Here is a 20,862-nt window from a genome sequence, read left to right as displayed (position 1 = left end):
GAGGCTGCCCCCCACCAGCCCGTCTTGCTGAAGATGGGTGACGGTGCTTTCGAAGGAAAGAGGGCTTGTTTCGTGGCCTGAAACCCGAGTTGTTGCTTCCCCATCTCCACTGCCTTCTGTTTCCTGTGACAACTGTCGTTGGGGAAGCTGTTGAAAGATGCCGGTGACGCTGACCTCGTGCGCACCCGTGGGTGAGGCCACAGGAATGCTGCGCTGAACCCCTAGAGCGGCGGGTCAGCCATCCCCGGGGAACTGTGCCTTCCCTGGGTCAGCCACAGGGGAGAGTCGAGAACAGGAGGAGGCTGGGTTGGCAGGGCCGCTTTGCTGAGACCGCAGCAGGGCCCTGCTCCTCTGCTTTCGGTCTTGCCTCCCTGGAGGCTGGTCCCCAAGAACAGTCACCAACCAGCAGGAGAGGGGACCCCACACACACGCGGGCTTCCTCCTGCCTCGCAACTGCCTTCCACCCGACCTGGGGCTCAGCTCAGGCTTGCTCCCTGCCTGTTTGTTCTGCTCCTTGAGATTGGTCCTTTCTGATCCCCTTGACAGAAAGTAAAGAGGGTTTAACTCTGGAGACACCATACATCTTCATATAGGGTTCCCCACCCACCCACCCCCAGACCCAGAATACTGGCCTCAAACTAAAAAAATAGCAACAACCCAAAACAAATTGGATTACCCATTTGTGCTCCTAACTGCCAACAGTCAATCACTAATTAACTTCTTTGTCAGGCTCTTAAAGGGTCTTTCTCACCAAGATCTATTTGAAGTTTCTGCTGGGTGTGTGTTTATTTCACTACGTGTTTATCAGCAGTGGTTCTCAGCTAGCGGCTGTCTTGCTTACCAGGGGACATCTGGCAATGTCTGGAGACCCCGTGACTGTCACAACGCAGGGGTGAGGTGGGGACTACTGGAGTCTAGTGGCTAGACGCCAGGGATGCTGCTAAACACCCCGACAATGCACAAAACAGGCCCCCACAATAAAGACTAATCTGGCGCCAAGTATCAGCAATGCTCTGTCTGAGAAACCCTGCCATCCTTGAATTCACAAATGCCTCTTGTACTACCTAATTTCCCCATGGAAGTTACTTTTGGGGAGCTGGGAGGGGAGGGCTGTGTCATGCATGGCTTGCTGGATCTTAGTTCCCCAGCCAGGGATTGAACTTGGGCCCCCTGCATTGGAAGTGTGGTGTCCTAATCACTGGACTACCAGGGAATTCACATTCCTATAAAACTTCTGGCTGAGAACCATCACTTTCTTAGGGCTCTTTGCCTTCTCTTAACTACTATCATAAGAACCATCACCAGAGCCATTTTCCGTAAGAAGTAAGTGCTCTTCATAAGTGTTACCACTTATAAAAGCGATATGCAGGGCCCCGCCTTGGCGGTCCAGTGGTTAAGACTCCATGCTTCCACTGCGGGGGGCACAGGTTCGTTTCCTGGTTGGGGAATTAGAAGTGGTACAGAATCCACCTGCCAGTGTAGAAGATGCCAGAGATGTGAGTTCAATCCCTGGGTCTGGAAGATCCCTTGGAGAATGAAATGACAAGCCATTCCAGTATTGTTGCCTGGAAAATTCCATTGACAGAGGAGTCTGGCAGGCTATAGTCCATGGGGTCGCAAAGCGTCAGACACGACTGAGTGTGCACACACACACATGTACTGTGCTGCAGTGTGGCAAAAAAAAAAAAAAGGAATGAAGCTGCTGGAAGATCAGATGTCAGGTCCCCCCGGGGCCTGGTCTCAGTGTCCTGCTTACACTCCTGAGGCGGCGGTGGACCCCCTGTCCTGTGCACCAGGGCTGGGGAGTCTGTCTGCAGCCTTGCTGGCCATGCTCCAGCCACACTGGCCTCAGACCTCCCGGAACATCCTCCCTATCTCCCACTTTAGGCCCTCATCCCTGCCAGTCTCTTCCCTGGCCCTTTGCCTGGAAGGCTCCCGCTCAGCCTTCCGCTCCCGGCTTGAATGTCACCCCGAGGCCGCCCGCTCCCGGAGGTGCTGCCCCATTATCCTTTGTCACTGAGCCCTGATTCCTTCCTCCCAAACGCTTCTCCAAGGTGGTGACCGTTGTTTGTTTTCTTGTCTGTGTCCTCTTGCCCGTCTTGTTCCCTGTCGTCCCCCGGGTTCTGAGCACAGGACCAGGATCACTGGACACTCTCGGTAGCTGTTGAGTAAGCGAGCAAATGAGCAGGCCTAGGCGAGCTCACAGACCCACTCCCGCCCACACCTGGAGGTACTCCCCTCCAAGGGCCGGTGATTGAAATTAACCCCAGCAAGAGTCAAAGTTGGGGTTTCCCGACTGGCGCAGCAGTAAAAAATCCACCCACGTTCGATCCATGGGTCAGGAAGATCCCCTGGAGTAGGAAGTGGCAGCCCACTCCAGTATTCTTGCCTGGGAAATGCCATGGACAGGGGAGCCTGGCAGACTGCAGTCCATGGGGTTGCAAAAAGTCAGACATGCCTGAGTGACTAACACACACAAAGTCAAAGTTAGCCTGAGGATGTTCACATCTTTGAAAAGTCAATTCGAAAGGTCACCTGTCACCCTCACATTTATTCTCACCACATCACCCTGGGCCAGGACTCTTGGCAGGGGAAGCCCCTCGTGCTGGTGGTGTGATCCAGTTTAGAGCCAGAGGAAGACAGCTCAAACTTCTTTTAATCCTTCTGGGATCCGTCTAGGAATCGAGATGAGACCGGGATGTTTAACACAGGACTGGGATTTGCTTCTGGGATCAAAGTGAGACTGGGACGAAAACCGTCAGATTCACGGCAGAGGGAACTGAGCTGGGGCCACCGAGGATTCCCACCTCAAGGCCAGGCACCCCGAGAAATGCAGAGAGACACAGTCAGACGCAGCGAGCCTCGGATATAGTAACAGGGGAAAGATAAACACATCAACACCCAAAACCCAAACTAGGGCATCAGAAGTGCTCTCAATCCAGGGCTTTGAGACTGGGAGCAAGATGGAGGCTGGGAAGGGCTTTGTAGTGGGAGCGGCTTTGCAGTGGGCACCGCCTCCCCGCCATCCCATGGTGGGTGGGAGTTGAGGGGCTGGGTAGGAGGCGCAGGAGCTTGGTGCCCTGGGCAGAGCTATGTCCTCCCTGGAGGACACCCTCCTGTTTGTCCAGCACTCAGACGGCCAGTCAACCCCTGCCCCAAAGCCTGGCTCCCTTCCTAACCACTGCTTGGCCCCCGTGATAATTAAAGCCATAGGCTCGAGTGATGTTGCTGAGGATGAGATACAGAGAGAGAAAGAGACCGCCAATGTCAGTACAAACGGTTAAAGACTAACACAGCCGTTGGGTTAGGCAATCAGGAGGCCATTGGTGATTATATTTTTCTTTTTTGTTTGTTTTTTGTTTGGTCATTGGTGATTTTTAAGAATGCAATTTCAAGAGAGTTCTAGGGATGGAAACCACAAACTGCGGGAAATGAAGGCAGAGGATATAGTTGCTGCTTCTTTTTTATCTCATTTTTTGGCTGCGCTGGGTCTTCATTGCCTCATGGGCCTTTCTCCAATTTGGGGAGCGGGGGCTACTCTCTAGTTGCGGTGCTCGGGCTTCTCATTGCGGTGGTTGAGGGCCATGAGCTCTAGGAACGTGGGCTTAGTTGCTCCGTGGCATGTGGGATCTTCCTGGGCCAGGGATTGAACCCGTGTCTCCTGCATTGGCAGGCGGATTCTTTATCTGAACCACCAGGGAAGCCTATGGTTGCTTCCTAAAGGAGTTGGCTAAGGGAAAGTTAGAAAGCCGTGTGTTAAAGGTATCAAAGAGTTTGCAGGCAGAGGGGAAGAGCTCGGAGGAGGAGAGGTTTCTAGAAAGAACTGAGCCCAGCTTGGGTGCAGGGCTGAGCCTCTCAGTGAGGAGGAAGCACAGGGGTCCCCAGAGACCGGAGGAAGGGAGGGAGGAGGCACCGGTTTTTGAGTTCGGAAGGAGCGAGGCTTGGGAGTTCCCTGGAGTTCCAGCAGTTAGGACTCGGTTTTTACTGTTGTAGGCCCAGGGGTCGATCCCTGGTTGGGGAACTGAGATCCTGCAAGCTGCTCAGTGCAGGGAGAAGAAAAAGGGAGGAGTGAGCCTTGGGGAGTGTGCATCCGATGGTCTCCATTACCTCTGTAGCATCTCTAGAGGGACAGCCTTCACCTGAAAGAGATGGGAGCCCTGGGTCTGGGTTTTGGAGACTGAGGTTTGGAGCCTTTACATGGGACGTGCTCGCAAGTCCACCGCAAAGAGGAAAGAAAATCTGATGCCGCCGACCACAGGGGAAGGGACCGTCATCTGTCAGAGGACTCAGTATTAGAATTGCTTTTTTAATTTTCAAAGAAGGTATTTATTGTTTGTTTGTTTGGCTGCACCGGATATTAGTTGTGGCGTTTGGAATCTTCAGTTGCAGCCTTTGAACCTTAGTTGCAGCAGGTGGGATCCAGTTCCCTGACCAGGGATGGACTCTGGGCCCCTGCCTTGGGAATTCAGAGTCTTAGCCACTGGACCACCAGGGAAGTCCCATCATCGTGACGATTTTTTTTTTTTAAATTCCAGGAGCCTTTAGCAGCTTCATATTAGAGAACTGAAGAAGCGGGTGCTGATTCATCTCCGAGGCCCTGGGTCAGGAAGGTTAGAACAGGGAAGATGTGGGGAGCTGGCAGGGCAGTGCGAGCTTTCAGGAACCAGCTGACTGTCCGTGAGGCCACGCGGAGCAGGAGGCCTGGGGAGGGAGGGCGGGGGCCTGGGCAACCCAAGGAGCACAAAGGCAGATGGGTGAGGATGGACAGGGTGTGGGAGCAGAGGCTTCGGGTCAAAGAAAGGAATTTCATGGTGGAGATCTTGGAAAAAGAATCGTTGGAATCAGCTGAGCTGGAGTCGAGTTGGTGTGAACTCGAGTTAAGCTTCAAACCTGAAGTCAGTGACTCAGCAGTTCCACTGGGAGGTGGGTTGCCAGGGGTGACAGGAAGTTGGGAGTGGCTCCTGATGAGTAGGGGGCTTCTTTGGGGGGGTAATGAAATGGAATTAGATGGTGGTCATGACTGCAGAACTTACATCTCAATTTTTTTGTTTGTTTTGGCCCTGCCACGAGGCTTGCAGAAGGATCTTAGTTCCCCAGCCAGGGATCGAACCTGATTCCCAGCAGGGGAAGCACCAAGTCATAACCCCTGGACTGCTGGGGAATTCCCTCTCAAATTTAAAAAACAAGGGCGGGAAAGGGAACCAGCATGAATGTTGACATCCCAAAGGGCAGTTGCCAGGATGGGTGGGGAGGAGGACTGGGTCGCATGCTCAGTGGTCTCAGAAAAGCAGGATTTTTTTGGAGGGTCAACAATGTGGGTTGGTCTGGGTGCCAGGTCACCCCAGACGTGTTGGCCCGTCCTCAGGAAACCTGCAAGTCGGGTTGAGCAGAGAGCTACCATCTAAGACGCAGCTCCGAATAATATGCACTGATGAGGTGATAGGGGTGCTGACGCGAAAGAGGAGGATAAAACCGAGCCCCAGAGACATTTTGAAAAGACGATGGACCATGGGTTTTGGTCACCCGGTGTCCGGCTGCAGATCCCACCTCCCTGGAACCCGGGAGGAACCCTCCCTTCTCACATGCCCTCCTGGCTAAGGCCTCCTGGGCCTCCTGGCCTCTACGGGTTTTGTCATCGCCCAGGGTCACCCTTGGGAGCCATTGGGGGTGGTGAGGCTTGTCAATTTCTGGGCTCAGATGTCGCCTCTCTCGGTTCCAGGTGGGACTGGTGTATATGTTCAACCTCATCGTGGGCACCGGTGCGCTCACCATGCCCAAGGCCTTTGCCACGGCCGGGTGGCTGGTCAGCCTGGTGTTACTGGTATTCCTGGGCTTCATGAGGTAAGAGGCCATCCCGGAGTGGGAGTGCTGGGGGTGAAACTGGGAACGCCTCCCCGGAGAGCCCGAGCTCTCTCCATCCACCTGAGAGAGACATCTGGTAGCAGATTCGCAGAGCAAGGAGGGCAGGCCCAAAGGTCTCGGGGCGGGGGGCTCACACTGATGGAGTAGTTGCCCACCCCGGATCACTGAAAAGTTAAGACCTCCAGGGACTTCCCTTGTGGTCCAGTGTGGTTAAGACTCTGAGATTCCACTGCAGGGGGCACAGGTTCCATCCCTGGTCAGGGAACTAAGATCCCACATGCCCTGACATTAGTGGGGGAAAAAAAAAAAAAAAAGCGAAGACCTCCAGTTAGGCTCCGGGATGTCTCCCGTGGGGCTGGCGTGTTTCTTCCCTGGCTGGCTTTCCTCCTCTGCCATGCCCATAATTTCTGAATGTGACCATCAACGTTCATTCCCGGAAAAATTCCCACCCAGCCACAGAAGAGACGCTGACTAACGTTTCAGGTGATCCGGGCAGTCAGTTCGGAATTTAGAGTTTGTTTAAGATAGTTTCACCGCAGCGATAAGCAGGCAGGTGCGGTCATATTCAGGTGTTAATCTCACATGGCTCCGTGCCCAGCAGCAAACAGGAGGCCCAGCCTTCTGGGCGCCTGCCCCTCGGCAGGTGTTCGTGGTTCACTGGGATGCGGCAGCTGGTGCGTCTGCAGGCCACTCCTCAGGGGACTCACAGGCAGGGGCCCCAGGCTAGAGAGGGATTTTGTTGTTCTTGTTTAGTTGCTAAACAAGAAGTCACTTGTTTAGTTGCTCTTTCGCAACCCCATGGGCCGTAGCCCGCCAGGCTTCCCTGTCCATGGAATTTTCCAGGCACGAATACTGGAGGAGCTTGCCATTTCCTCCTCCAGGGCATCTTCCTGACCCAGGGATTGAATCCACGTCTCCTGCATTGGCAAGCGCGTTCTTTACCCCTGAGCCGCCAGGGAAGCCCCGCAGAATTTAGTAGTTGAAGTCAGCTAAGACCTAGAGGAGGCTGCATGGGGTGGGAAAATGCCCCTGTTTTTCCCTTTCTTCCCATGTTTTCCTCTGGGGTGGTGGTGGTGGGGGGTTTGTATCTAGTCTCAAGGTACTATTGGCTCATTAAGTCCTGCAAGCTCTGTGGCCAGGAGCCCTAGACGTCCTTGTCCTCCTGTGACTGCGCTGTCCCCTTCAAAGGACCTTCAGCGTGGGCAGCCGCCTGAAAGGGAAGTGGTTATTGGGGGTGCCCAGGCAGGGGCCGCCATGCGCCGCCCCCCCCCCCCCCCCCCCGCAACCCATTTATATTCCAGCATGATCCATGAGCTGGCTTCGTGCAGCCACGAGAGCCTCTTTATGCCTTAATTAAGATGGATTTTAGTTTCACTTCCCAAAAGAAGAGGCAATGGAAAGCCCGTGAAATGGTCACTTAGGCAAGATAATGAGAAACCTTTCTAGGAGGAGCTGCGGTGGCTGGGGTTTTGGGGGCTGGCTGCCCCGCCCCCCCTGGGCGGGGGTTAACTCCTGGCCCCCCTCCCCGGGCCCCCTGTCTCCACCGCCTGACTGCCAGCCTGTGGCAGGTGACTGCACCCAAGGTGGGCCAGGGGGCCGTGCGGCAAGCCCGCCTGCCCAGCGGCTTCAAGAAAGAGGGAGGTGAATGTTCCTGAATGTTCCGCCCGCTTCGTTTCGGCAGGGGTGGGGTCACTCAGGTTTTAGCAGCAGGAACCCGGCCCTGCCCCATAATGTCTGCTCACAGAGCATTCCCGCCGTCACCCCGGTCTCTCCAGTTTCCTTAAGAAAAGTAGAGCCTCTTCACTCGGGTCTCACATCTCACAAAGGTCTGATGCCACCTCCCAGTCTCAATTTTCATTCGGGCCAGATTATTAGACTATTAAAATATTAACATATTTTCATCTGTTAATATGTTTTAACTTATTAATTAAATATGTTGATTTATTGCAGTCTTTTTTCATTTATTTTAATAGCTAATATTAAAATAATAATAATTATTAAATATTGTTAAAAATAATTATTTTAATATTAGCCAGATTATTAGGAAAGTGAAAATACCCCCACCCCACCCCCCACAAAGTAAAAAGGGGAGGGTGATTCCAGAGCCAAGCATCCTTTTCAGTTATCCACACCCGCACTCCGTTCATCAGCATGTGTAACGGGGTCAACCGCTTGCCCAGCGAGGAGAAGTGAGAGCTGCCGCTGCCCTTCCCTGAAGCCTCGGGCGGCCCCCTTGTGGACCAGCCTCCTCCTCCCAGTGTAGAGCCTCACCTGCTGTCTCTCTGCCCCCCTCTCTCCCACCTCTGCCCCCAACAGGCCCCTCCTGGGGTGCCCAACCACCTTGCCCCCGAGTCACCTCTCCCCCAGGGTCACCCGCTCTCCTTCGCATCAGCTTGATTCACACCCTGGTCTCCTGTGCGCTAAAACCCGTTCTAAATATAAACAGGCGTCAGGGTGAGCCTGCGAGGCGCCGTGGAGGCACCCGCGCCTTCTTACGGGGTCAGACCCATCCCGGGACGTGCGGTTCCTCCTCCGCAGAGAGAATGCTTTGGGCTGGCCGGTTGGTCAGGTCCGGTTTTCAGTGGCTTTTCCTTTTATTCTGTACGTCCTCCAACCTCCTCCCTGCCTTTGGCGATTCACCGGTGGCCTTTCCCTGCAGCTTCATGACGACGACCTTTGTGGTGGAGGCCATGGGGGCGGCCAACGCTCAACTCCGCTGGAAGAGGATGGAAGCCCGCCAGGTGTGTGCGCCGCCCTGGGCTCGGCTGTCCCCCGGGGCCGCCGAGTGCAGAGAGTGGGCCATCCTCTCCCCCTCCCCGCTCCCCGCTCCTGACCGCGGGCAGCTCTGGGACTCAGAAAAGTTAAAGAAAGTTAGTCACTCAGTCATGTCCAACTCTGCGACCCCATGGACTGTAGCCCACCAGGCTCCTCTGTCCATGGGATTCTCCAGACAGGAGTTCTGTAGTGGGTTGCCATTTCCTTCTCCAGAACCTGGACCCACTCTGGACCCGAGTGAGGTGCTGAAGTTCGCAGCCATGTCAGCTTCCAGAATATGCACAGCCTCTGCTGTTGCTCCCTCCTCCCCCAGTGCTCTCCGGCATCCCCTCCTTGCTCCCTCCTCCCCCAGTGCTCTCCGATCATCCCCTCATTGCTCCCTCCTCCCCAGTGCTCTCCAGTCATCCCCTCCTTGCTCCCTCCTCCCCTAGTGCTCTCCCATCATCCCCTCATTGCTCCCTCCTCCCCTAGTGCTCTCCGATCATCCCCTCCTTGCTACCTCCTCCCCCAGTGCTCTCCGGTCATCCCCTCATTGCTCCCTCCTCCCCAGTGCTCTCTGATCATCCCCTCCTTGCACCCTCCTCCCCAGTGCTCTCCAAGCATCCCCTCATTGCTCCCTCCTCCCCCAGTGCTCTCTGGCATCCCCTCCTTGCTCCCTTCTCCCCTAGTGCTCTCCGATCATCCCCTCCTTGCTCCCTCCTCCCCCAGTGCTCTCCGTTCATCCCCTCATTGCTCCCTCCTCCCCAGTGCTCTCCGGCATCCCCTCCTTGCTCCCTCCTCCCCAGTGCTCTCCGGCATCCCCTCCTTGCTCCCTCCTCCCCAGTGCTCTCCGGCATCCCCTCCTTGCTACCTCCTCCCCCAGTGCTCTCCGGTCATCCCCTCATTGCTCCCTCCTCCCCAGTGCTCTCTGATCATCCCCTCCTTGCACCCTCCTCCCCAGTGCTCTCCAAGCATCCCCTCCTTGCTCCCTCCTCCCCCAGTGCTCTCTGGCATCCCCTCCTTGCTCCCTCCTCCCCAGTGCTCTCTGGCATCCCCTCCTTGCTCCCTCCTCCCCAGTGCTCTCCGGCATCCCCTCCTTGCTCCCTCCTCCCCAGTGCTCTCCGGCATCCCCTCCTTGCTCCCTCCTCCCCAGTGCTCTCCGGCATCCCCTCCTTGCTCCCTCCTCCCCAGTGCTCTCCGGCATCCCCTCCTTGCTCCCTCCTCCCTCTGACCTGGGAACCTTCATCCGAGGCCGCATGCTGCAGCCTCTCCCTCTGCGCCTCTGACCCCCTGATGGGACAGCCCAGAAGTGTGGAAAGCTCCCTGCTCAGGTGCCTTCTAGGAAGAGAGGACAGAGCGAACAGGTTCTCCCTTGGGTGTCCCTGTTTCTTTCCTGTCTTCCTCACCCTCTGCATCCCGCCCCCTCCCAGGACGAGGAAGACGACGACTCATCCTCCTCGGCCTCCGACAGCGACGTTCTCGCCCAGGACAGCTACGAGCGGGCGGAGAAGCGGCCCATCCTGTCTGTGCGTAAGTCTTGGGGTTCCGGGCTGGCCCGCGCTTTCCTCTGGTCCATGGGCTTCCCCTTCCTCATGGAGAGGGCTCAGGGCGGGTCTGGGGTTCTCCCTGCAGAGACCCTCCGAGAGCACTTCCCACCTGAGGGCTGATCCTAGGAAGGCAGCAGGGAATGTGGAGCAGAGCACCGCCCGGGAGCCCTGGGCCGGGCTCCCCGCTGCTGACTCTGCCGCCAACTGCTGTCTGCAACACGGGGAGGGCCCTTGACCTCGGCCCCTGGAAGCCCGAGTCAGTGTCGGTCTCTGACTTCCCTCCTTCCTGTCCCACCGGACAGACACACACCCAGATCCCAGCTGAGCCGGGAGGCACCCCCGCCTTCCCTCTCACCCCACAGTGAGCATCCCTAGGTCCTTTTCTATAGACATTTTCTCTTTTCCTTTATTTATTTATTTTGGCTGCACTTCGAGGCACGTGGGATCTTCATTGCCCGACCAGGGATCTAACCCCTGACCCCTGCGATGGAAGCTCAGAGTCCTGAATACCAGAGAGCCTCCTCTATGGGTGTTTTTAAAAATGTTTCAAACAGGAAACACAAGGAAGAGTTTTCTTAAGAGTTTGAGCCCCTTGGGATTTCATTATTCTGGAGGATTCAGTGAGCCCAGCACCCCTCCTAGGAGCTTGTCCTCGTGGGAAAAAATAACACCCTTTCTTTCTTCTTGGCTCCACAGAGAGACGCGGATCAAGCCTTTTCGAGATCACAGACCGGGTGGAGATGGGACAGATGGCCTCCATGTTCTTCAATAAAGGTGGGGGTGCTTTCTCCACGTGGGGAGCGGGCAGGGGAAGCTGGTGCCTTCCTGCGGGCCGGGGCACCCGGGTCGGGGGTTCTACCTCCCCTGGGGATGGGGCAGGGGAGGAGGGAGGAACAGATTCTTGGCCTGAGAAGCCACCTTGCTGGCTTCAAAGTGTTCTGAACCCCTTCAAAGTGTTCTCTTGGTTCCCTCCCTGTTCAGTGCATCAGGAATAAAGAAGCAGCTAGTGGTAAAGGATCCGCCTACCAATGCAGGAAACATGGGTTCAGTCCCTGGGTTGGGAAGATCCCCCGGAGAAGGAAATGGCAACCCACTCCAGTATTCTTGCCTGGAGAATCCCACGGAGAGAGGAGCCTGGTGGGCTACAGTCCATGGGGTCGCAAAGAGTCAGACACTAAAAAACAACAACTTAGCAACTATGGGGGCTTCCCTTGTGGATCAGCTGGTAAAGAATCCGCCTGCAATGCAGGAGAACCCCGGTTCAATTCCTGGGTCAGGAAGGTCCCCTGGAGAAGGGGTAGGCTACCCACTCCAGTATTCTTGGGTTTCTCTTGTGACTCAGCTGGTAAAGAATCCGCCTGCAATACAGGAGACCTGGGCTTGATTCCTGGGTTGGGAAGAGCCCCTGGAGAAGGGAAAGGCTACCCACTCCAGTATTCTGGACTGGAGAATCCTATACAGTCCATGGGGTCACAAAGAGTCAGACACGACTGAGCGACTTTCACTTTCACTACCAACCATGGCTCATAGAGGTTGAGTCCCAAGCAACTTTCCAGTGGAGGCGGTTGGTGGTCTTGTGCCTCTTTCTTGATTGCTTCTGCCTTGTCTCTTTTCTTCTGGGCTGTTGCGTCTAGGACGGCCCAGAGCACCCCCATCCTGTAGGGACGGTGGGTTGGTGTGTGGCTGTGTGTGGGGAGGGTGTCTTCACAGTGGCCAGCAGAGGGCGCCAGGAGCCCGTGCTCGGGGCCGCCGTCAGGACTCTGCAGGGCTGATCGTGACCTCCCGGCATGCTCCACCTGTTCCCCGGTGGGATCGCAAGGACAGCGGCCAGCTCAGATGCTGCTGTCCGTGTCGGTTGTTCCAGCAACAACATCTTAGGCCTCCATCCCAAATCTTGTTCTTCTGGGAGATGATCTGTTCAAGGGTTTTGTCTTGGTAATGCCCGAACCTTCACCGAGAGTCGGACACATCTCAGGAAATGCTTGACCTTGCAGTTACCTTGGGAGATTTTTCTGCCCCTTCGTCCAAGCCCCCTCTTTGCAGAGGGGAGCATCTCCACTGGCTCTTCCCGGTCTTGAATGTGGCTGCGCTGAGCTGGAGCCGAGGCGGAAACTGTGGAAACTAGAATCTTCTTGGCTGTTTCTTGGGACATCAAGCATCCACTTATCACCATGGTGGGATGCGACAGGAGATGGTGATCGAGGTCACCCCAGAGCCTGCCTCCACCCTCCCCACCGGACCAGCCTCAGCGAGAACTCTCAGAACTCACAAGAACCAGATGGGCTGCATCTGGGTCCTCTGTGCTCTTCTTTCATCCTGTTTCTCTCTCTGCCTGTCTCGTTATAAGAGACTGCTGCCATACAGCCTCCCACCAAATGCAGGCTTCTGAGACAGAATGCACATCAGAGCGAGGGCATACACCTCTTAAACCTCCTCCCCAATCTTCACGTTTTACAGTCCACTCTGATCTCTTTAAGAATTCTAGGAACTTGCAGTTTCGGTTTTTTTTTTTTTTATATTGTTGTGTTTGTGCGCCCCACAGTCTAGACGTCTAGGTTACCCGAAACTGATAGAAAATAAACACTTGTTCGAGAGCAGCTCAGACGTGGAGGACACCCTCCCCTCGTCTGCTCCAGGGCTTCTCAAGCTCGGCCCTGTTGCCGTGTGGCTGGACCCTTCCTCACTGTGCGGCCTGCCCTGCGTGTTGTAGGATTTGAGTAGCACCCTTGACTTGCCCCCACTAGTGGTCAGTAGCACTTGCCCAGTCCTGACAATCAACAATGTCCTCAGACTTTGCCAAATGTCCCCAGCAGGAGGTGGGGGGCACAGTCGCGTCCCCCCCCCCCCCCCCCGCCACAACTGGAACCACTGCTCAACTCAATCCTACGTCACCGATCATCCCCATTACCTTTGGACGGGCTGCCAGCCTCCATACGAGGCTCCCTGGGGGCCCAGACTCAGTCCTGTAATTAGAAATGCCAGGCCTGGTCACCGCTGTCCTCAAGGAAGCACATTGATCCTCCCACTTTGTGTCTCGTAATGAAATTTATTGATCAGGGAGGGCCAGTGGCAGTTTATAAACAGCACACAAGTGCACTGCCGGTGGAGGAAAGACTGGGAGTGCGGAGGGGCGGTGACCCCCCTCCGCAGGAGGTGACGGGGAGCTGGATTCACAGCCTTGGGGTGAGCAGTGGTGACCGCCTCCCCCCCCCCCGCCACCCAGGGCCACGGAGCTTAGCCGTCGGCACTCTCTGAAGCCCTCCAGGGTTCTTCCAAGAACAGTGTCTTCTGAGTCTTTTCCTCGTAGACTCCTAGGAGCAGAGCCAATCTCAAATAGCCCAGGAGGAAATTGTCCCTGACTCCCCCCCCCCCGCCCCCCCACCAGGGACCCAGAGGTCCTTTGGAGCCACCAGGATTAGAAGGGAACTGTCACTTCATTTTTGTTTCTGTTCTCGGCGACACCAGCAGCTTGAGATCAGTAACACCGAAAACAAGTCACCAGTTTGAACAGGAGTTTGAGGCTGGCTGTCTGGGGCCGTGACCCTGAGGTCATAGGGCCCAGATGCTTTTTTAAGGCACTTTTACACCAAGTCTTTATAGCCGGAATCATGTGTGGAATGTAGCGCGGGCTGAATTCTTCTCACTGGACAGGTTTAGAGATAGTCAGGGACTTGCCAGGGTCAGGAAACAAGGCTGGCAGGATTAAGACCAAAGCGGAGCTCCCGGGTCCTAGTCCAGGCCCCTCCTTGGGGGAGAGGGACCAAGGTTGGCCTGTGCAAAGGGACCTTCCTCGTCAGCATCCTCCCCGCAGGTGATTCTGGTAAGAAGGAAAGTGAGCCGCCCCCCGCCCCCAGCACATCAGGCCAGCCTCGCCCTTGGGTGCTTGGTGATGGGCCACATTCAGAATGAGACACGCGGTCTTTGGAAATCCAGGGCTTTTTACCCTCTTGTTTTCAGCTTCCGGGCTTCCCTGGCGGCTCAGCTGGGAAAGAATCGCCTGCAGTGCGGGAGCCCTGGGTTCAATCCCTGGGTTGGGAAGAGCCCCTGGAGAAGGGAAAGGCTCCCCACTCCAGTATTCCAGCCTGGAGAATTCCATGGACTGTATAGTCCATGGGGCCGCAAAGAGTTGGACACGACTGAGCAACTTTCAGCTTCGGGAGCTCGGCCACTCCCTGCTATCTTCTTGCTCTTCGGTCCCTCAGTCTTCTGTCTTGGAGCCCTGCATGTGGCTGCAAAGGCGCCCCCCTCACCAGCCCTGGGGTTCAGGCCCCTGCCTTGGGCCATCCCCCCTCCTCCCCGCCCGCCCTCACCGGGCAGCCGGTCCCGAGCACAGATGCCTCCGGGTCTTCTGCGGCCAGTCCGTGCCCCGCGCTCGCTCTACAGCCGGTCTGGGTTCAGAACCTCTCTGATCCAGCCTGGCCCAGCCCCCCTCGCAGGTGACAGTCTCCTGCCAGCATCACGGTGTAGGCAGCCGGATTGAGAGGCAGGGCTCGGGGGAAGGGCTTCCCCGCTCCGCTCGGAGAGCAAGCCCCCGTCGTGAGAAAGCAGGCGGGCGGCTGGCTCCCTGACCGACGGCTCTGTTGCTTCCAGTGGGGGTCAACCTGTTCTACTTCTGCATCATCGTCTACCTGTACGGGGACCTGGCCATCTACGCCGCAGCCGTGCCCTTCTCCCTCATGCAGGTGACCTGGTGAGTGTCCCCGCCCCCGCCCGCTATAGCCAGACAGTGTGGTCACAGTCAGGGCGGTGTGTTCTCGGGGTGGAAGGCCAACACTGAGCACCTCCATCAGCGTCCCCAGCGGGTCGGTGTCCGAGGCCCTTCTCTGCACGTGCCACGGCCAGCCGTGCATCCTGGCCTGCGGAGACACGTTCCTCACCACTGTCCCTGCCCTGCCCCATTGGGAAGGGGACCGCGGTTCCCACCGGCGGCTCCTGAGTGGCCGAGAAACGGTGCAGTGGGATTAGGGGACGGTGCCTGCCCCCAGAGACGGGACAGCCTGCAGAGTCAGATCGTGGGACCCGAAGCCGCAGCACAGGGGCGGCGTGGAGAATCGGTGATTGCCCGCAATTGACAAAGGCAGGTTCTGTCGGCTTCCGGCCAAGCGGGGAGGCCCACACTGAGCCACCGTTCTCTTCGTCAGCAGCGCCCTGGGCAACGACTCGTGCGGCGTGGAGGCCGACGCCAAGTACAACGACACGGACCCATGCTGGGGGCCCCTGCGCCGCATGGACGCCTACCGCATCTACCTGGTGAGTGGCCGGCCGGGGGGACCCGGGCCTGTGAGTCGCCTCCACTCGGCTGGAGCTCTCCCCAGAGAGGAGCGTCAATACAGCTCCATACCCTGGCTGGTTCCGGGGGTCTCAGTCCTGGTCAGAAGGTGGATCGTGTCACTACAGCGCCAGCCGCAGGGTGTCCAGGCCACCAGGCCTCTGTCGTATGTGGTCTGGAGTTGGCATTCAGGTCGGTGCCAGCTCCAGGGTGACGAACTCTCATAAACTTAGCTCAGGGTTTCAGGGCACGCTTAGCAAAGCTCCGTTAAGAGGCCCCAGGCTGGTTTTCTGGAAGCTTTTCCTGTTTTGACCTTCCACCTGCCCAACCCACAAGCGCGTGAGTGGTTCCCGGGGTTCCTGGCTGGGCGGGTGGAACTGAGCTGTCACGGAGATGCTGATTACGGGCAGCTTCCCACATGAGGAGGGATCAGCCCCGCTCGCCCTCTGTCTCCCCTGCTCACTGCAGACACGGGAAGATGAATCTTCAGGCTCCGTCTTGATTGCTCTGTGCCGTGCGGAGAGGTTGGGGGTTGAAGAGGGGAATGGGAGCTGAGGGACACGCCCCGTGTGTCTCGGGGAATAAACCAGAGGTGATGTCTGTCTCCGCCTGGTTTGCAGGTGGGACTCAGAAATGGTTCCCTCTCGCGTGTGCAGCGTCTGTTAAGACGCTCCGATTCCTCTTGGTGCTTCTCAGCCCTGACACAGATGTAGAGGCATTAGGTGACACACAGCCTGACCTGTGGCCACCTAGCTGAAGGGGAGCAGAGCCGTGAGAGAGGCAGAGAGCCGGCCTCTTAATTGTCCGCATCCTGCCAGCGGTTCCCGCAGCCCCGTGGGGCTGTGCTGCTCAGCTCTGAATTGGGTTAACCCCCAGGACTGGTTCCGCCTTCCCAGCCCCTCCCTCCAGGCCTGCCCCCAGGGGAGTCCTGTGGCCCAGCCCCGGGAGACACGAGGTTTCCTCTCTCTGTTTCTGGAACAGTCCGACGGTCAGCTCCAGCCAGGAGTCTGTCTTCTCGGAGAACTGTATCTCACCCGAGGTCCAGCGGGACATGCGTGGCAGGTTTTCCCAGCACCCTCCCCCGCATACCCTAGCCTTGGGGGCAGGCAGAGGACTCCGCAGGGCCCCCAGAAGACTGGAGGCCCGTTAGCCTCTTAGCATCTCAACAAACCGTGATTGATAGAATTAGCAAAAGCGTTGGTGAGTGTGAGGACCCGTCTGGATCTCTGACCCACATAGCAGAAGGAGGAGGTTGAGGAAAGGGTCCGAGAGGCTCAGCACAGACCTGGGGGCAGGTCCAAGACTGAGGGTCAGCGGGGGAGCCCCTCGGGTGGGTCCTTCCCCCGTGGGGCTGCTGGGGGCTGTGCAGGGTCTGTCCAGTATCCCCCCGCCCATCCGCAAAACAGACGTGGAGCGCTGGGAGTGCTGGCTGCTGCCACGGGCCCGGTGAATTATTTAGCACCATTATTATTGCCTTATTAAATCGTTCCTCCTCTTAGTCCTGTAAACCTTCCACATGATGGAGCCTCCCTCCCTGAATCTCAATAACTCTCTGGGCGAACAGAAGGAACCCTTCAGGAAAGCAGACAGGCATTAATTACTGCCTTCATCTCCCAGATATTACACTTATAACTCACGAAGCTAATTGCCACCAGGCCCCCACAATCCACATAACACAAGAGCGGGGGACGAGGCCGAGCAGAACCAGAGCCCTTCCCCTGCGGGGTGTTGACACCCTCCCACCTCCCCTGGCCGCCACTGGGGGCTTCTGTTCACTCAGATTTTCAGTTCATACTCGCTCTTCTGCCTGGTTTGGAGAAACTCCAAGCAGGTGGACTTCGGCGCCGTCTCAGAAGTTATTTTATAACTTCGCGTGTGGCTGCCGGGGTCCACAGCCTCCGCAGCACCGAGCCTCCTGACTCTAAACACTGGGGGCTCCGTTCCCGTGCCGGCTGCCCGCTATTAGTGCATCGGAAGCGGCCCAGTAACTGAAGGAGGGGGTCGGCCGACGTGGGCTTCCTTCCTCGGCCTAGGTGCTCTGTGCTAACGGCGCCATCCCTCACAAGTCTGGCCTGAGGGGCTCACCCCTGTGTCCTTGTTCCATCAGGGGGGCCCTTGGGTCGTGGGAGATGAGGGGCGTCCTTTTCCCTCACCTTCCCCCCGCCACCCACCGCCACAGTCATTCCTGTTTGGAAATTGTCCCTCCAGGCTAGAGATTCCCACCACAGCTCTTTCTTTCTTTTAAAAATATTTATTTATTTGGACGCGCCGGGTCTCGGTTGCAGCATGCGGGTTCTTTTTAGTAAAAGCATGTGAACTCTTAGTTGTGGCAGGGGGGATCTAGTTCCCTGACCAGGGATCGAACCCAGGCCGCCTGCACTGGAAGCGCCGAGTCTTAGCCACTGGACCACCAGGGAAGAGGACCCCCACCCCCCACCCCCATGGCAATGCTTTCTACCGGCTGTTTTGCTGCCACGCTGGGCGAGGCAGCGGGTGGGTTTCAGGCCCCTTCCGCACTCCAGACTCAGTCACTTCTTTGTCTCAGGTAAGCCGTGCGCCTGCCCAGCCTGCCTGTTTCAAAGGATCTCTGACAGCCACTTCCTGTCTTTTCCAGGCCAGCATATTCTGGCTTCTTCTACGTTACAATTTAGCTTTTAGAAAGTCCTTGGAAATAGCCTGTTCTGTGTCTCCGCGGGAATGCTGCTGAGACGGGCACGCGGGACGAGAACACGTAGGATGTTAACTGCCTTCGGAGGCCAGCCCATGTGTAGCACCGTGAGAGCTTGTAAGATGGGAGCTTCCTCTACCCGCAGTCACCAGTCGCCTCCCCGAAGCCCTTGACCTTAACGAACGGAAAATTCCTCCTCCCCTCCCGCGGCCCGCGAGCTCCATACACATCCTGTGACTCCAGTGCAGCTGATCTGAGTCAGTCTCTCCATCTCCTCCCTCCTTGGAGTAGCCACAGGGCGCTGCAAAGTTGGGGGTGGTCCCACGAGTCACGTGTGCCCCCTGGGCATCCCAGCAAGATGCCACAGCGGGGGCCAGCGGTGACCTGGGCCCCGGCCGGAGGGGCCACGCGAGTTCACATCCAGATCTGATCCTCAGATCCCCGCCCCATCCCCATTCCCACCCTGCACCCCACCCCGCTCCTCTGAAGGATCAAATGGGAAAGTGTTGATGCCCCAGTGCTTTCAAACCCGCAACCTTGCCTGCAGGCTGGGGAGCATCCTGGGATTCTTTCTGCTCAGCGTCTCCGACTTGGGTAGGAAACAAAGTCGGGATTTAGCATTTCATTCTCCTGCACGGTGAGGAGGAGTCAGGGGCCACTGGTGAATGGCAGGGTCGTATGGAAATGAGTCCTGTCCAAGAATCAGACTGTCCCGAGCGTCTTGGAAGTGAGGCATGTGTGGCTTTTCCCCTCGAGTCAAGGGCACTGCCCAGCTGTCTTGTCCTTGTTCCCGCGGTCCCCTCCAGCCTCACTCGCACCCCGCGCCCCAGGCCCCATCGGCGTCACCTCCCCGAGAGTGTCAGAGGGCAGTTCTGGGGGGCAGTGGGACTCCTCGAGCGCTGAGGGCTCGTCACCGGCGGCAGGAGCGACCTCCACCGCTCGCAGGTGGATCGATGCCGCTGGGGTACCGGCCGCCCAGCAGGCAAGGCCAGGCAGAACTGGGCACGCAGATGGCAGAGCGGAGCTCATCCTGGCCGGAGACCCGGCCGCACACTGGTAGCATCAGGCGGGGGGGCCCCTTGCAGGCCGCTTTGGACCAGGACAAGGTCATCCTGCCTTGCCTTGAACACAGGAGCAGGGAGATCCACCTCCAGGACCCGGGTGACCCGGGAGGGTGGTGCAGCCACCCTCTGCCAGACAGAGGGGCCTCTCCTGCCGGACACCACTTGAAGAAGCAGGGCGTATGTTGGCTTCTGCAGCGGGGTGGGGGGGTTCTGCCTGCTGGACTCGTCCTGAAGGAGCAGGTCAGTCTGATTAGGGCTCAGGTTAGCGCTGAAGGTCCTTCTGGGCCTTCTCCAGGAGCCCTGGTTTCGTCTTCTCCGGCAGGAGGCTGTGTTTTCTCATCCACCTTGTCTCAGTCTTATGTGATATCACTTGCGTCTACCACCAGCCACAATTAAAACAGCACGTAATCCCCTTTTTAAAACCTAGCGGTCTCTTCCTAGAACAGTACCAGTGAAGGGAAAAACATCCTACTTGTTGGGGGTAGAGAACAGAGTGACGTCCCCGCCTGGAGCACCTGGCCGAGCCCTGCCGGGTCCTTCCTGCTGCGTGGTTCACGGGGTATAACGTGTTACCAGTTATTTCCTCATTTCCTGTCTGGCCCTCCCAGCCAGGCAGGAAGGTCCATGGCATCGTCCCATTTCACAGCAGAGAAAGCGGAGACTCGGAGACCATGACTTCCCCAGGGTCCTTGAGCTGAGGCAGAGATGAGGGTGCAGATACGAGAGGACCCGCTGGCCAGTCCTGGAGCCTAATGTTTGCAGAGGTCGGGGCGGGGCTGCCCAGGATGGGGCCTGCTGGGTGATCCGTGTCGGCACGTCCTGCCGTCCGCCTGACAGACCCACCATCATCCTGCTGCCCCTCGGTCCTCGGTGGCCAAGAGGGCTTCTCCCGTTCGCTCGAATAGCTGGAGCTCCGCGCGTCTGCCCAAGGACATCTCCCCTCCCTGCCATAGCCTCTCTCTCTCTGTATTTCAGCAGCAGCCCCAGTGCCCTGGGGCTGTGGCATCTGCTAATAAGTGGGTCACCGCTGCCATCGCTTGCATATTTATTCTCACCAGTTCTGGGGCAGGAGGTGGCCTAGAGGCCTCCGGGACCAGGGAGGAGGGAAAGTCAGTGTGAAGTAATGAGTTTCAGTGGCAGCGGTGACTTCATGGGACCTGGGGGCTCTCGGGGACCACCCCAGAAGACCAGCCTGCACCCCCAAGAGCACAACTCCAACAGGAGACAGTGTGAGCACTGTACCCATATTTGCAAGGGTGGGGGACCCGGAAGGAAGCAGGGGCCATTGAGACCGGAGGCGTGGCCCCAGAGGGTGAGCACCATGCTGGCAGGATGAACCGTCTCCACGGAGGAGTCAGGGGTTGGCTCCATCCGCAAATCCAGAGCTGAGCCCTCAGCACAGTAAACAGCCCGGTAGTCCCTTGTTTGGGGACATCACCCTGTCTGAGTCCCATGGGTCGGGACTCAGGCCAACACCAAACCAGAGCAAGCTGGGCCAGGTTCCTGGCCACCTGGGGCAAGGAGGGGGTTGCCAACAGGGCCTCACGGGGCCTGGGACATCCAGGCGCCTACCTTGTGGGATGGGGACTACTTGGGGACCTATCTGGGCTACCAGGGACAGCGTCTTCCTTCCCTTCCTTTTCCTCTCCCAGCATCCGCACCTCATCCCATTCTGGAGGCTCCAGGAAGGTCGGTTTG

At 57.5% G+C, this 20,862-nt stretch overlaps 1 protein-coding gene across 6 annotated transcripts in view; it reads left to right on the top strand.

Moving 5' to 3' along the window:
- The window catches only part of TMEM104 (transmembrane protein 104), a 54,278-nt gene that overhangs the window by 3,297 nt on the left and 30,119 nt on the right, over positions 1-20,862 (top strand). For 4 of the 6 annotated variants that reach the window (XM_061144898.1, XM_061144893.1, XM_061144894.1 and 1 more), the window contains exons 3-8: positions 5,720-5,841; positions 8,522-8,603; positions 10,047-10,146; positions 10,860-10,937; positions 14,754-14,853; positions 15,305-15,413. In XM_061144898.1, coding sequence (XP_061000881.1) covers positions 5,720-5,841; positions 8,522-8,603; positions 10,047-10,146; positions 10,860-10,937; positions 14,754-14,853; positions 15,305-15,413 — 591 coding nt within the window. Of the gene's footprint in view, positions 1-4,554; positions 4,611-5,719; positions 5,842-8,521; positions 8,604-10,046; positions 10,147-10,859; positions 10,938-14,753; positions 14,854-15,304; positions 15,414-20,862 lie in introns of those variants that run through there. The other 2 variants (XM_061144897.1, XM_061144896.1) reach the window with 2 other exon arrangements.

The sequence above is a fragment of the Dama dama genome, chromosome 5 (assembly GCF_033118175.1).
Source record: "Dama dama isolate Ldn47 chromosome 5, ASM3311817v1, whole genome shotgun sequence".
Taxonomy (NCBI): domain Eukaryota; kingdom Metazoa; phylum Chordata; class Mammalia; order Artiodactyla; family Cervidae; genus Dama; species Dama dama.
The sequence above is the reverse complement of the archived record's forward strand: the minus strand, read 5'-3'. Positions and strand labels throughout refer to the sequence as shown.